We start from the raw sequence: 11,945 nt of genomic DNA, 5'->3' as shown, positions 1-11,945 counted from the left end.
TCAGCCTCGGTTTAGCTTTAAACCTGGCTAGTGTTTGGGGAAGCTGGTAACACACAGTATGCAGACACACATAGGCACGGAGTCCAAATGGAGCAGCACAGCTATACACAGGCATGACCCCTACTCTCTGGCTGTGGAGGTGGAACCAGGGCCTGCCTGCCTTCCCTATGGCTACTTTGATTGTGGTGCAAACACAGGAGGCAGTCCCTGGGGCTACCCTAACCGCTAGTGGGGCAGCTTTTGGGCTGTGGCTCCAGACTACAAACCTGATTGTGGTGGAGTCAAGCTGGAGAGGTGCAGGCACACGTGCCTGCTACACTGACATGCACACACACAAAATAGGGTGGTTACTGTTCACAAACTCTTCTTTGTTCCTGGGCATGGAAGCCAGGAGCTGCAGCACTGACCCTGACTGCTGGAATGCAGGGCAAACCAGTGCACACTGCCTACCCCCTCACAGCTGGGCAAACCCCCTCACCCCAGCGTGGTGGTGGGAGGGACACAAGCCACCCACAGCCCCAGCAAGGGGAAGAGACCAGTGCAATCACTTCATCTTAATGAAGAACTTTCCTGTGAGGGTTTCTGGGTGCCTGAGCTGCAGCTGACACAAACACCAAGGCGGAAGCATGCAGGACCCCACTGAAAGGTAAATGCTCTTCCTGGCCCTGCAGGGTCTGCATGCAGGCTGTGGGCTTTGCCCCCCAGCCCAGCACTGGCCAGACATTCCTCCCAGCTCTCCCACCACTTGCACAGGCACCTCTATACACAAGGGAAAATCTTTATTTACAGAGCAGCAGTACAGGGGCTATAAACATCGCCCCAGAAGGGAGCTTCCCTCCTTCAGGGCATGGCAGCAGTGGGCAAGGCACACCATCCCGGCAAAGGGCACCCCATCCCTCCCGGGGAGGGCCTTGCCCTCCCAGAAGGTCAGCACTATCTCCACTGCCCTGCAGGGTCATGCAGGTGAGGCAATCCTGGTCAGAGCCCCCAAAAATCAGTCTGTGCTTTGCTTTTTGCCCTGCCCCAGCCCAGAGCAGCCAGGTGGGCATCTCAGTGCAAAGACAGGTCTTGGACACTGGAGATACGGCACTGACAAGGGAAGATGGCTTTTGGACCTCCAGCTCACCTCAAAGACAAGAACCCAATGGCTGCTGCTAGCAGCGGAGTGTGGAGAGGCCAAGTCCCTGGGAGACCAAGCATGGGGATGAAGCACCTGCTGGGAGCTCTGCTGTGGGGGCTTTCAGGAGCTGGGCCTGTCCCAGCCTTGGAGCTCACCTGCTCCCAGCGAACCTCAGAGCTGCTTCCCCAGGCAGGGTGTAGATGTCCCACCCTGAGGTCCTCCACAGACAGGCAAGACCAGGCTCCTGCCACTCAGAAGGCACAGGGAGCACGTTCACAGAGCCCGGGTTGCTTTTAACACTACTTGGCTAAAGACGGACTCCAGAAACTCAGTATTAGCTTTCCACAATTTAAACCCACAGCAGCTCCTCAGCCTTGGTCCAGCCTTACCCTCCTGGGCCATAGCCCCAAGCTTTGCTTCCCTGCTCCCAGCTGGACACAGGAGGCTCAAAAAGCGCAGGTGAACTCACCCCTACCCTCACACAAGCTGCCTGCTCCTGCCAGCCCACCCTTCTTCTTCCCCAGAAGGGGAGGTGGCAGCCAGCATGGTGGGGCCCAGGAGCACTGCATGGCTGTGAGGGACACAGCCTCAGGGCGAGCAGTGGGGGCTGCAGGGCTGGCCAGCCTCCCCAACAGGCCCCTGGCAGTCCCAGCAGGAACAAGGCAGAGGGTGCAGGCTCCTGCCCACTGCCTCACGTGTACTCTGTCTTCCGGATGTAACTGGAGGGCACGTAGCCCTGCTTCCCGTGCGCCTCGGCCAGCCACCACTCCCGATTGCCTGTGATGTCCTCAAACTGCAGGATCCTGAGTCTCTGGTTAGCTGACACGCTCAGCTCATTGGTGTTTCGGCCTTTGAAGGTGTAGAGAGCATAATAGACCTGCCAGACAGAGGGAGAGCGTCAGCTGGATGGTGATGCCACATTGCACAGGATGTGTGGGCTTTTGCTCCTCTCCCCAAACAGTGACAGGCCCAGCTCCATGCTGGGCTCTGCCAGAGCTGTCCCCACCAACTCACACTCGTTTTGCAGTCTAGTTCTCTGTCCTGGAGAGAAAAGGTCTCATCCTCTACCTCAGCCCTCTGGGACAAAGTAGCATATGCCTCCCACCTCTCCCTGGCAGTGATCAGGGACAATGATTCAGCCCCAACTCAAGTGAGGGGGTCAGCCCTTGGCATCCCCAGCCCCCCCTGGGAGGCTGAGGACTCACCTGGTTGCCCTCTGACTCGCTGCTCTCCAACCCAGAGTCTCTGTCCTCCACCGAGGGTGTGGGCCTGAGCTGCGCTTTGGCAGGGTGCCCGTTGCGAGAGCTAGGGCTGCACCCCAGCTCGGGGCGGCTGTAGTGGCGCTGAGATGTCACTGTACCAGCCTCCATCGGGGCTGTCCTGTCACCAGAGCCAGGCTGGGGCAGAGAGGGGGAGTCCATCTCCGAGAGGGGCTGCGGGGACTGGTACAGGTCTGCTGGGGAGGCCGAGTCCTGCAGAGGTTTCTGAGTGAAGGTGACGGCCGCCCCACTGGGGCTGAAGGTCAGCGTAGTGTTGCTTTGGGGAGAGGAGCTGCTGTGCTCTGACTCGTTGGAAGAGTGGCTGCCTACAGAGACGTCTGACTGGCTGCGGCGCGGGTTGTAGGGCTTCAGAAAGGAGCTGTACACAAAGCCCTTGGTCACTGCAGAGAGGGAGAGGAAGGGAGCTCAGATTGGGGCACCGGGGGACCAGAGGAGGGCACTCACAGCAGGTGCCAAGGGCAGGGAGCAGCCACCTACCCCCATTGTCTATGAGCCAGCGATTCTGGCTGCCCATGGGGTCCTTCTTCTTGATGACACCCACGATGTCTCCTTCCAGCAGTGAGACATCCAGGTCTTGGGCAGCGTTGAAATTGCGGTCTGCCTGGAAGAGACTGTCTGGGGGATAGCGGGCCAGGAGGGCAGCTCGGATGTCATCCGACTGCAGGAGGTAGCTAGGCTGCAGAGGAATGAGGCAGGCGTGAGTGACTGTCCTGGGCTCTGCAAACCCTGACATGGGGCAAGGGGAACTCACCAAGCCGACAAGGGGCTGCCGCCGGGCAGACTGCCGCTCCACGCTCTTCCTTTCAAAAGGCTTCTTGGGAGGTGCCTGGGACTCTGGGAAGAAGGTGAAGGCCTGGAGCTGCTGGAGGACTCGACTGTGCTCATCCTGGAAGATGGCAATGAGGTTCCCCTCCCTGCCAGACACCTTCAGCAACTGGAACCAGAGCAAAGTTGGGGGTCATGGTTAGGTGACAGCTGCTGGGAAAAGTGGCCAAGAGACTAGCAGAGACCATGCCAGCTCCCAGGCCAAGCTGGGCTCTAAGCCCTGCCTGTGACTTCCATCAGGCCCAGATTTGCAGTTGTGTCTGGACCCAGCTCTGAGTGGTCCCCACACTCACGAGCTGAGATTCTCCCAGGCAAATGCTCTCCTGCCACTGCTCCAGGAGCAGCCAGAGCCTTCACCATCTCTATGCACAATTGCAATGTGACCCCACAATCCCTGCCCTAACAGCATCCCACAGGAGCCCTCCCCAAGGCACTCCGGGCCTGAAACTGCAGCGGCAGCTTCCCCTGCAGTGGGATGGGTCCCAGAGAGGCTCGGGGACAAGCCTGGTGCAGAGGTTAGCGCTGCACTGAGCCCAGAGCGCTGGCTGTGCTCTGGGAACTCACCGACAACAGGGGTCTCAGCTCCTCCAGGGCCAGGCGCACAAAGTCACAGTGTGCCTCGGCATAGCCCCGCACGCAGCTGGCAAACAGCTCCTTGGCAAAGCGCAGGAACTTGGGCAGCTCGTCCAGCAGCTGGGCATTGAGCGCCTCATAGTTGTTGCGGGCTGACTGCAGCTCCTCCAGTGTTCGCTTGTCCTTCAGCTTCTCCGCTCGCTCCGTGCAGTTGTGGAAGTCGAGGAGCTTGTCGAAGCGTTTCTGCACCAGCTTGTGGGGCCCCGCAAACATGCTCAGCAGCTGGTTCAGGGGTGAGCTCACCAGCCGCTCCGTCCGCTCTTTCTGGTGGGCAGAGATGCAGACAGCAGGTGAGACAAGGTGCTCTCTCCCACTGTGCAGTGAACACCAGCAGCTCACCTTTCCGCACACCACCTCTCTGGGACAGCACAGGGTCCATCTTCTCGATGGCACCCACCAGAGCTCCAGAGGTCCCTTTCAACAGGAATTATTCTATAATCTTACATAAATGTGCCAGTGTGGGCAACACTATGGGAAGTACCTGAACCACTCACATAGAGAGCTGTAACATTTCAGGTAGGGCTGAAGAAGTGACACGCTTGATACACATCACAAACCCACAGGCATCAAAGCTCTCAGGAAGGAAGATCCTAACAGGAATGCTCACACCTCTCCCAGGCTGTGTTACCCTCCCTGCAGTCTCCCAGGGGCTGCCCATCTGCAGCAGGCCCCCAGGGAGAGCCCCAGAGGGGTGCCCCCAGCACGAAAGAGCACAGCCTCACTCACGAAGTTGGAGAAGAGCTGGTCGCTGATGAGCCGATTCACTTTCTGGAACTGGTCCAAGTCACCACTGCCCTTCTCCGTGCACAGGTCCCACATGCTCACTGCTGCCAGTGCCTTCATGCAAGCCGACTCCTGCACCAAGGACACACAGTCAGCACAGCCATGCTTGCTGTGGGCAAGGAAAAGAGGCCTCCCAGGGCAGCCCAGACCCTCAGAGACTATCCCCCTGGCAGGGCTGAGGACAGAAGCACTGGCCAGAGGCACTGCAGGTGCACACCATGCAGGCAGGAGGGGCAGTGCACGGCGAGCCCCACAGCTTAGGCATCACACCCAGACTGACTCACCCGGACATGCTGCAGGTAGAGAGAAAGGTCCCGGATGAAGGACTTGATCAGCCGCTCCTGCATCCGGAAATTTTTCTCTGTCTCTTCAAATGCTTCATCCTTCAGCTGTGAGAGAAAATGCTTCAAGGGAGGCAATGCAGGACTCCAATGCCTCCCAGAGTGTAAGATGTGGGGCTCCTGCCCACAAGCCAGACAGCAGAGATGAGTGGTTCAGACCCTAAGGTCCCTCTGCCTTGCTGGCCTGGATCAGAGCTACTCATCAGGGAAGGGGTGTGGGGGGACAGCAGATACCACCACAGAAGCACCACAGGGTGTAAGTGCACCTGGCAGCTGATGCACGTTACCTGGGGCGCAAAGCCTGTGAGATGCTTGAGGTGGCTGCTCACACGGTTGGATTTCTTGATGATAGAATGAAAGTTGAGCTTGGAAATCTTCTCCATGAGGCTATCCTCATCTCCTTTACGGTACTTTAGCACTAAAGAGATTGATGGTGAAATCAGAACCCTTGTCAGCACAACATCCATGTCTTACAGTGCCTCATCAACAATCGCCTTGCTGGCTCTCCCCTTCCCTAAGCCTCTGCAGTCCCAAGTACCCCACATATACCACACCACACCATACATCATCTTGAAATCCAGCACTGCGCCACCTGTAATCTCCTATTTGGCTTTCAATATGCCCTACAGTTTGTAGGCCCACCATTCAAACTCTTCCACAGGATTATGCATAGCGTTAGCATAAAATGACATAGGAGATGGTATACAATAATCACTGGACGTACACTGGAACGTATTTATATTGCTTCTTTAGCAAATATGAGCAATCGTTACAGGCAGCCTATGTCATCTCAGCTTCAGTGAGGCTATGTGGAAAGAGTAAAGTGTAAGACTTGCATGTGTCAGGGGCTTCCAAGGGAAAACAGGGAGGGTGGCTGGCAGGTCAAAGGGAAGAATTTTCTCCCTCTGTTCAGCCCCGGGGAGGCTGCGCTTGGATACCGTGTCCAGTTTTGGTGCCCCCAGGTCAAGAGAGATGTGGGAGAACCACAGCTCCTGACCCACAGGGAGAGCTCAGGCCCCACGGGGAGAGCTGGGGGAGCTGGGCAGGCTCAGCCTGGCTGGGAGGAGGCCGAGGGGGATCCGCTCACAGCCAGCAGCTACTTGAAGGGCAGCTACAAAGGTGATGGGACCAAACTCCTCAGAGCGGTGCCAGGCTATACAAGGAGGGGCAGCAGCCGCAGATGGCTGCTTGAGAGTTTCAGGGTGTAGCAGAGAGCACAGCTTCACCGTGAAGGTGGTGCAGCCTTGGCACAGGACAGCAGGGAGGCTGTGAAATCTCCACTCTTGGGGATCAGTGAGAATCAGCTGGAGGGAGCAATGGCTGATCGGAGCCAACGATGGGGACAATCCTGCTCCAGGCAGAAGGTTGGCCAGGAGACCTCAGAGAGCTCTTGCAGCCAGTGCCTCTGTGATTCTGTCCTCTCTACAGACAGAACCTTCAAACTTAGTCTCCAAAACTCAGTAAGACAGAGACTGCCCTCACAGATTAATTCCCTACTTGTGTTGTCTAAAATTGTATTTTTCAACTTTAAATATATATTCTTCTGTCTTATCATTATTTTTGTTTTCATTTAATAGCCATGTGGTCAGCAACTGCATACATTTCATAGCTCTGTATCACAAGAAACAGCTAAAGTCAAATGTATACTGTATTACTTTAAGTATTGTACCTCATGCTCAGATTTCTTAAATGCAGCTCTTCTACTGCCCTTCTGTGAGGGCACAGACTTTGGGAGCAGATTCCCTCCACGACTGTGGTTGCCTGCTAAGGCTCAGGAGCTGACAGACAACCTGAACACATCCACTCCTGTTTCTCTCTCCCCAGCACTACCCAGCTACTCACCTAGGTCCTTCCGGCGCTTGTATTCGTTGATGTTGACGTTGATTTCTTTGACTGCGAGGACAGCAGCTGTGAGTGGTGCCTTGTCAGGGTGAGCGTCGGGGGTAGCGCTCAGCAGCTCCATCAGCAGCAGCGGGTACCGCATCACCCTTTGCACTGGCTTGATGAGGAAGGAGCCCAGGTTAATGTAGTTTGTGCAGCCCCTGGGAAGTTGTGACAAAGGAGATGCACCAGGTTTCAGTCCAGCTCTGCCACGCAAATTCTGCCCCTCAAGCCAACCCCAACCAGACCCAGAATACCAGTGCTTCTAAATCCACTGTACTCCCTAAGTCATGCCACCCTTATCTCCAAACTCACTGCACTCCTGAACCCCCACTGATCTCAAAGCAACCCCAGGTTTCCAGACCTCACTCACACCAGGCGACCCTTCCCAGCCAGGGTCCTCTCCATCATGACCCACTGCAAAATCCCACACAGGCACAGCTTCAAACTTTACCAGAGTGCCACTTGCCTCAGACTCTGTCCCACCACCCGACCGCCCAGATCTGAGCCCCACTGCGGGACAGACTGACTGTGCTCAGACCACAGACAGCACAGGGCTCTCCTGGCTCCTTGGGGCTGATGGCTCCTAAAACCTGTTTCCTGCCCAAGACCACCCCTCACCTCATCACCTGCCTGTGCAGCCCATCCATTACCTCTGTTGCGATCATACCAGACACCCTGCTCCTCCCAGACATGCCTCCGCAAGGGAGGCACCATTAAGGCCCCACGACATGCACCCAGCTGGGGGCAGGAGGTTAGTTACAAGGGAGCAGCCAGGCAAGGACAGATGGACAAGCGGGGACTAACAGGAAGGATGCACTTACCACTCACTGTACAGGCTCCTGCTGGCCCACAGAGTGCCGAAAAGCAAAGAAAAGCAACGGGTTAATGGGGCGGCAGGTGTGCAATCCCACAGCCAGCGCCTTCGCCCCATCCCACAGTGATGCTGCCAAGGCAGTGGGCAGCCCTGTCCCTCCAGAGCAGCAGCCAGTGCTGCTGGCTCACAGGGCATTAACCTCCACAAGCTGGAGCTCTGGCAGTCGCTGAGCCAGGCAAAGCGGCTGCTTTCCTCACCAGCCATGGCAGGGCAGGGCTTTAGGAATAGGAACTCTCAATCCAGGACATACCACCTTCTCTGTATCTTGGTGGCTTCTCTCAGTTTAAGGGGGGCTACAGGTGTCCCAGCACCTGTGCATTGGGGCAGGGGGCCATCTGAACCCAGAGCCTGGTCAACTGTGCAGTGACAGAGCCAGCCCCTCTCCAGTCACCACCTGAACTGTCCAAGCACTGCTGGCAGAGGGGCAGGGATGTTGGAGACTGACCCCCCCTACCCCAGCCTTGTTGCCACCAAAGCCAGAGGCTCCAACCTGAGGCTATCCAGCAGGTCCAGGAGTAGTTTCTGCATCTTCTCATCCTTCTCATAGGTTTCCAGCAGTGCAATGGCCTCGTCATGGTTCTGGCAATACACCCTGTAGACACTCTCCAGCTCTGCACGCTGTGCCAGGAACACTGGCCCTGGAGACAGCAGCAAAGCAGGACTTCAGTGTCTCCTCGTCCTCAGCTGCCTCCAACAACACTGGCGTGTCTCATGGTGAGACGCCCAGTGTCCCCATTCCACACACACAGCTCAAGAACGCAAGTGTTACTAGAGCTCCCAGGATGCCTCCTCATCACCCACTAGCACAGAGAGCTCAATCAATCCAGGTCTCCCAGGGGTGAAAGCGGGGACACTGGTCACTGGAGCCACACAGAGAGCAAAGGCACAGGCCTGAGCAGCAAAAGCTGGCAGCACAGGAGTAAGGAGTGGGGCTTGCTTCGGGGCAAGGGGCCACAGGCACTGTGTTTCTCAGCACAGCGACCCATGGGGCAACACAGATCTCCTTGGCTTTGTTGCCGGACTGATGAGCGGTGACAGGGATCAGCAGGGAGGAAGCCCAGCCCCAGTGATCCTCTCCCACCATTTAAACTTTTCTGCCCACCACTAACAAAGCCCATCCTAGAGATGAGAAAAGTTAACAGCAAAATTCATACCAATGGCATCTGAAGCCTCCAAGGTGGACAGCAGCTGCTTGGAGAAGCTAATTACTGTGTGGATGTTTCCAAAAAGACCCTCAAAGTCTATATTCTGCATCTGAGGAATGGGAAGAGAGATGTCTTGGATGGGGAACATGGCCTAGTCAGATCCAAGAGCCCCCCCACCTTGCTCTCCTGCAACCCACCAGCTCTCAGCTTCACAGCAGCCACCTGGTGTGATCTCCTCCCATCAGAGTGACTTCTGTACTCATTCCTTTGTCCCCCAGTGCACTGAAACTCTCATTCCTTATGTGTCCTACCACAGTGTCCTCTTCTTTCCCAGAAATTTCATCCTTGCCTCTGTTCACCTGCTAATTCTCCCTCTCCTCCCACCAACTCTGTCCCTGTGCCAAAACCCCACATTTTCTTTCTCTTGACAATGAATTTAACCTACAAACCAAATGAAGAGAAATCGGTGATACTTGCTGCCAGGTCTTTTGCTCTCAATGGTGAGAGCTCAGCAGGATCCCAAAACAGATGGACTATTGCTATGAGTGCAGGGAGCAGTGAGAACCAGCCTGCTCCCTTCAGCATAGCTGAATTTCCTCTGTGGGTTCCCATGCTGCTACTTGGCTGCCTCCAAGAACAAAGTGAACTCAGTATCCTCACCCCATCCCACCAGTGCTGCACCACAGCTTGCCCCTCTGTGCCTACCTGAGCCTGCTGTAGGGGCAACATGATCCTCTCCACGCACATCTCCAGGTCTCTGATATAGTCCCGCTCTGTCTGGAGCAGTTCCTCAACAACCTTGGACCTCTTCTCCAGCATCCTTTGCTCTGGGCTTTCAGTGGCAGCTGAGGACGTTTCCAGGGATGGTGTCTGGGAGGACAGGAGAGTCATCTCTGCAAGACAGACAAGCAAGATCAGCATCCCACAGCAAGGATCCAAGGATGGGAGACAAGTAGCAGCGCCTGAACTGTGGCACACGCAACCTATGAGACTGCCAAACACGACTGTCAGAGAGCAAGACCGTCCACCAAAGGACCCTTCCAGAGAGGCCATTCCTGGCACCCCCAGGCCCGGGGCAGCAGGGAGCCCCGGTCTGCCCCCACAGCCTGCCCTCACAGCACCAGTAACACCGCAATGCCCCTGGCACTGGGGCAGCAGGCACCAAGCAGCACAAACCTGCTCCAGACAGTCCCCCTTGGTGCTGGCCTGGTCCAGACCCCTCTCCTACCCCCGCTCTCCAACTCTGCCGTTCCAGGAGACTCCGCGGGGCTGAGCAGACACGGAGAGGCGCCCCCCTCCCCTCCTCACTCTCTTCCCAGCCGGGCAATGGCGGCTGCCCCCTCCCCTCAGGCTGGAAACAGGGTCTCCATTCTCCAGCCCCGGGGCATTTCCATCTGAATGGCCGAAAAAAGCCTCGGGCACCCACAATGCGGCTGCCGGCGGCAAAGCCCGGAGCTGGACCGCACCGAGCCGCGCAGGGCCGGGAAGGCCGGGGCGGCGGCGGCCTTCGCCGGGAGGCCGGGCTGGGCACCCAGAGGCCCGGCAAGGCGGAGGCCTGGGGTGGCCAGAGGCACCGCCATGGGCGGCCACGCTGCCACGCCGGGCAGCCCCGGGACGGGGAGACCCCCAAGCCACCAGCACAGCCCAGGGACCTGCTGTGTGTCCGGGCTACCGTCACCCCCCGGCAGCCCCCTGGCCCTACCCTGGCAGGGTGCCGGGGGCACAGCACCGGCAGCACGGCAGCCCTGCCTGCAGGGCCTGGGGGCGCGCAGGCAGCTGGCCACCCTCCTCTTCCCTGTCCTGGGCCCCCGGCAGCCGGTTTTCCTCCTGGTTTTCTGTCCCACCTGTGGCTCCCAGGCCGGCCCAGCCCCCTCTAGTTTTCATTGAGACATTTTATCCCCCAGCAGATTCCTGGGCCCTAGCCACTTTCTACCCCACCCGCCTGCTTTTAAAAGCATGTGCCCTCTGGCCAGAAACACAGCAACAGCCACACACACCCTCCACCCCCACCTTCTCCAAGTTCAGAAAAGCTCCTCTCCAGCACCTCCCTGTGACACCCCTCTGAGGTAGGGTCTGGCCCAGAAACACTCAGGTCTCGCCCATTTTATGGCTGCTTTGCAAAGCTGAATCCCACAGTACCCCCGATGCCCTTGCAGCACCCCAGTCTGCCTCAGGTACCTGATATAAGGCCAACTGCTGATTTCACAAATGCCCATCCACTCCAGCCATCTCCCACAGGTCCCCAGCTGCTCTCAATGGGATTTTATTAGTTGTGGACATGCCTCAGCTCAGACATTTGTGAAAATATTTTTGCAGGACAGGCACTTCTACCTCCCTGACCTCTCCAGTTACAGCTATAGGCAACAGCAGCTGAGCCTGGGGGAGACAACCTTGCCACTGGCTTCAGCTCTAAGAGCAGGCTCAGCTGGACTCTGCAGGACACCCAGCAGGGCTTGGGACTTACCCTGGTACCGCAGCACCCACCGTGCACAGCCCCAGGAGACCCCCATGCTCCCAGCTGCTTCTGCCCAGGTGCTGAGAATGCCCTGCCTGCCTGCCCACAGGTCCCAGCCTTGCCCTGCTGGGTGATGGCAGTAATGAGTGGCAGTATGAAATGTGGGATGGAAAGTTGCTGCCTCAGCCTAAGCATCCTGCCTGCTGCTCTGCCAGGCTCCGGTATTTGCACTGAAACAGCCCAGGAAAGAGAAAAAACCACCAACTTGGCCCGTAACTAGCTAAACTGTGCCACTCTCCAGCCTTTCCCATTGCAGAGCAGCAGTAACAAATGGAAAACAGCAGCATCTGCATCAAACAGCAACTTCCCGCAGCTACCTAGGCTGAAGCACTGGTGTGCCTCTTGCACACACTTCCAAATCAGCTGAAACCCCACTCAGAAGATGCTCTCAACAAGGGAGGGAAGATACTGGTCTCTAAGCAGGCATCTCCTCTGCCCTCCTTCGAAATCGAGCCTGGAGAGAGCCAAAAGGGCCAGCTCTGCAGATGAGAATTTAGTGGCACAATCAGCACTATATTTAGTGTGCAATTATGGCGTATTGGGAA

At 57.1% G+C, this 11,945-nt stretch overlaps 1 protein-coding gene across 6 annotated transcripts in view; it reads right to left on the bottom strand.

The window, feature by feature from the left end:
* Positions 1 to 762: 762 nt before the first annotated feature.
* DNMBP (dynamin binding protein) overlaps positions 763 to 11,945 on the bottom strand; it is a 29,387-nt gene continuing 18,204 nt past the window's right edge. For 3 of the 6 annotated variants that reach the window (XM_074831021.1, XM_074831024.1, XM_074831026.1), the window contains 13 exons: positions 9,591 to 9,778; positions 8,895 to 8,994; positions 8,231 to 8,378; positions 7,688 to 7,708; positions 6,825 to 7,024; positions 5,270 to 5,400; positions 4,926 to 5,030; positions 4,585 to 4,713; positions 3,790 to 4,122; positions 3,152 to 3,334; positions 2,878 to 3,076; positions 2,326 to 2,780; positions 763 to 1,997 (listed from right to left, as the gene is read on the bottom strand). In XM_074831021.1, the coding sequence (XP_074687122.1) occupies positions 1,812 to 1,997; positions 2,326 to 2,780; positions 2,878 to 3,076; positions 3,152 to 3,334; positions 3,790 to 4,122; positions 4,585 to 4,713; positions 4,926 to 5,030; positions 5,270 to 5,400; positions 6,825 to 7,024; positions 7,688 to 7,708; positions 8,231 to 8,378; positions 8,895 to 8,994; positions 9,591 to 9,778 (2,378 nt within the window). In that variant the 3' untranslated portion in view covers positions 763 to 1,811. The remainder of the gene's footprint in view (positions 1,998 to 2,325; positions 2,781 to 2,877; positions 3,077 to 3,151; positions 3,335 to 3,789; positions 4,123 to 4,584; positions 4,714 to 4,925; positions 5,031 to 5,269; positions 5,401 to 6,824; positions 7,025 to 7,687; positions 7,709 to 8,230; positions 8,379 to 8,894; positions 8,995 to 9,590; positions 9,779 to 11,945) is intronic. The other 3 variants (XM_074831022.1, XM_074831027.1, XM_074831023.1) reach the window with 2 other exon arrangements.

This window comes from Strix aluco, chromosome 7, assembly GCF_031877795.1.
Source record: "Strix aluco isolate bStrAlu1 chromosome 7, bStrAlu1.hap1, whole genome shotgun sequence".
NCBI classification, from domain to species: domain Eukaryota; kingdom Metazoa; phylum Chordata; class Aves; order Strigiformes; family Strigidae; genus Strix; species Strix aluco.
The sequence above is the reverse complement of the archived record's forward strand: the minus strand, read 5'-3'. Positions and strand labels throughout refer to the sequence as shown.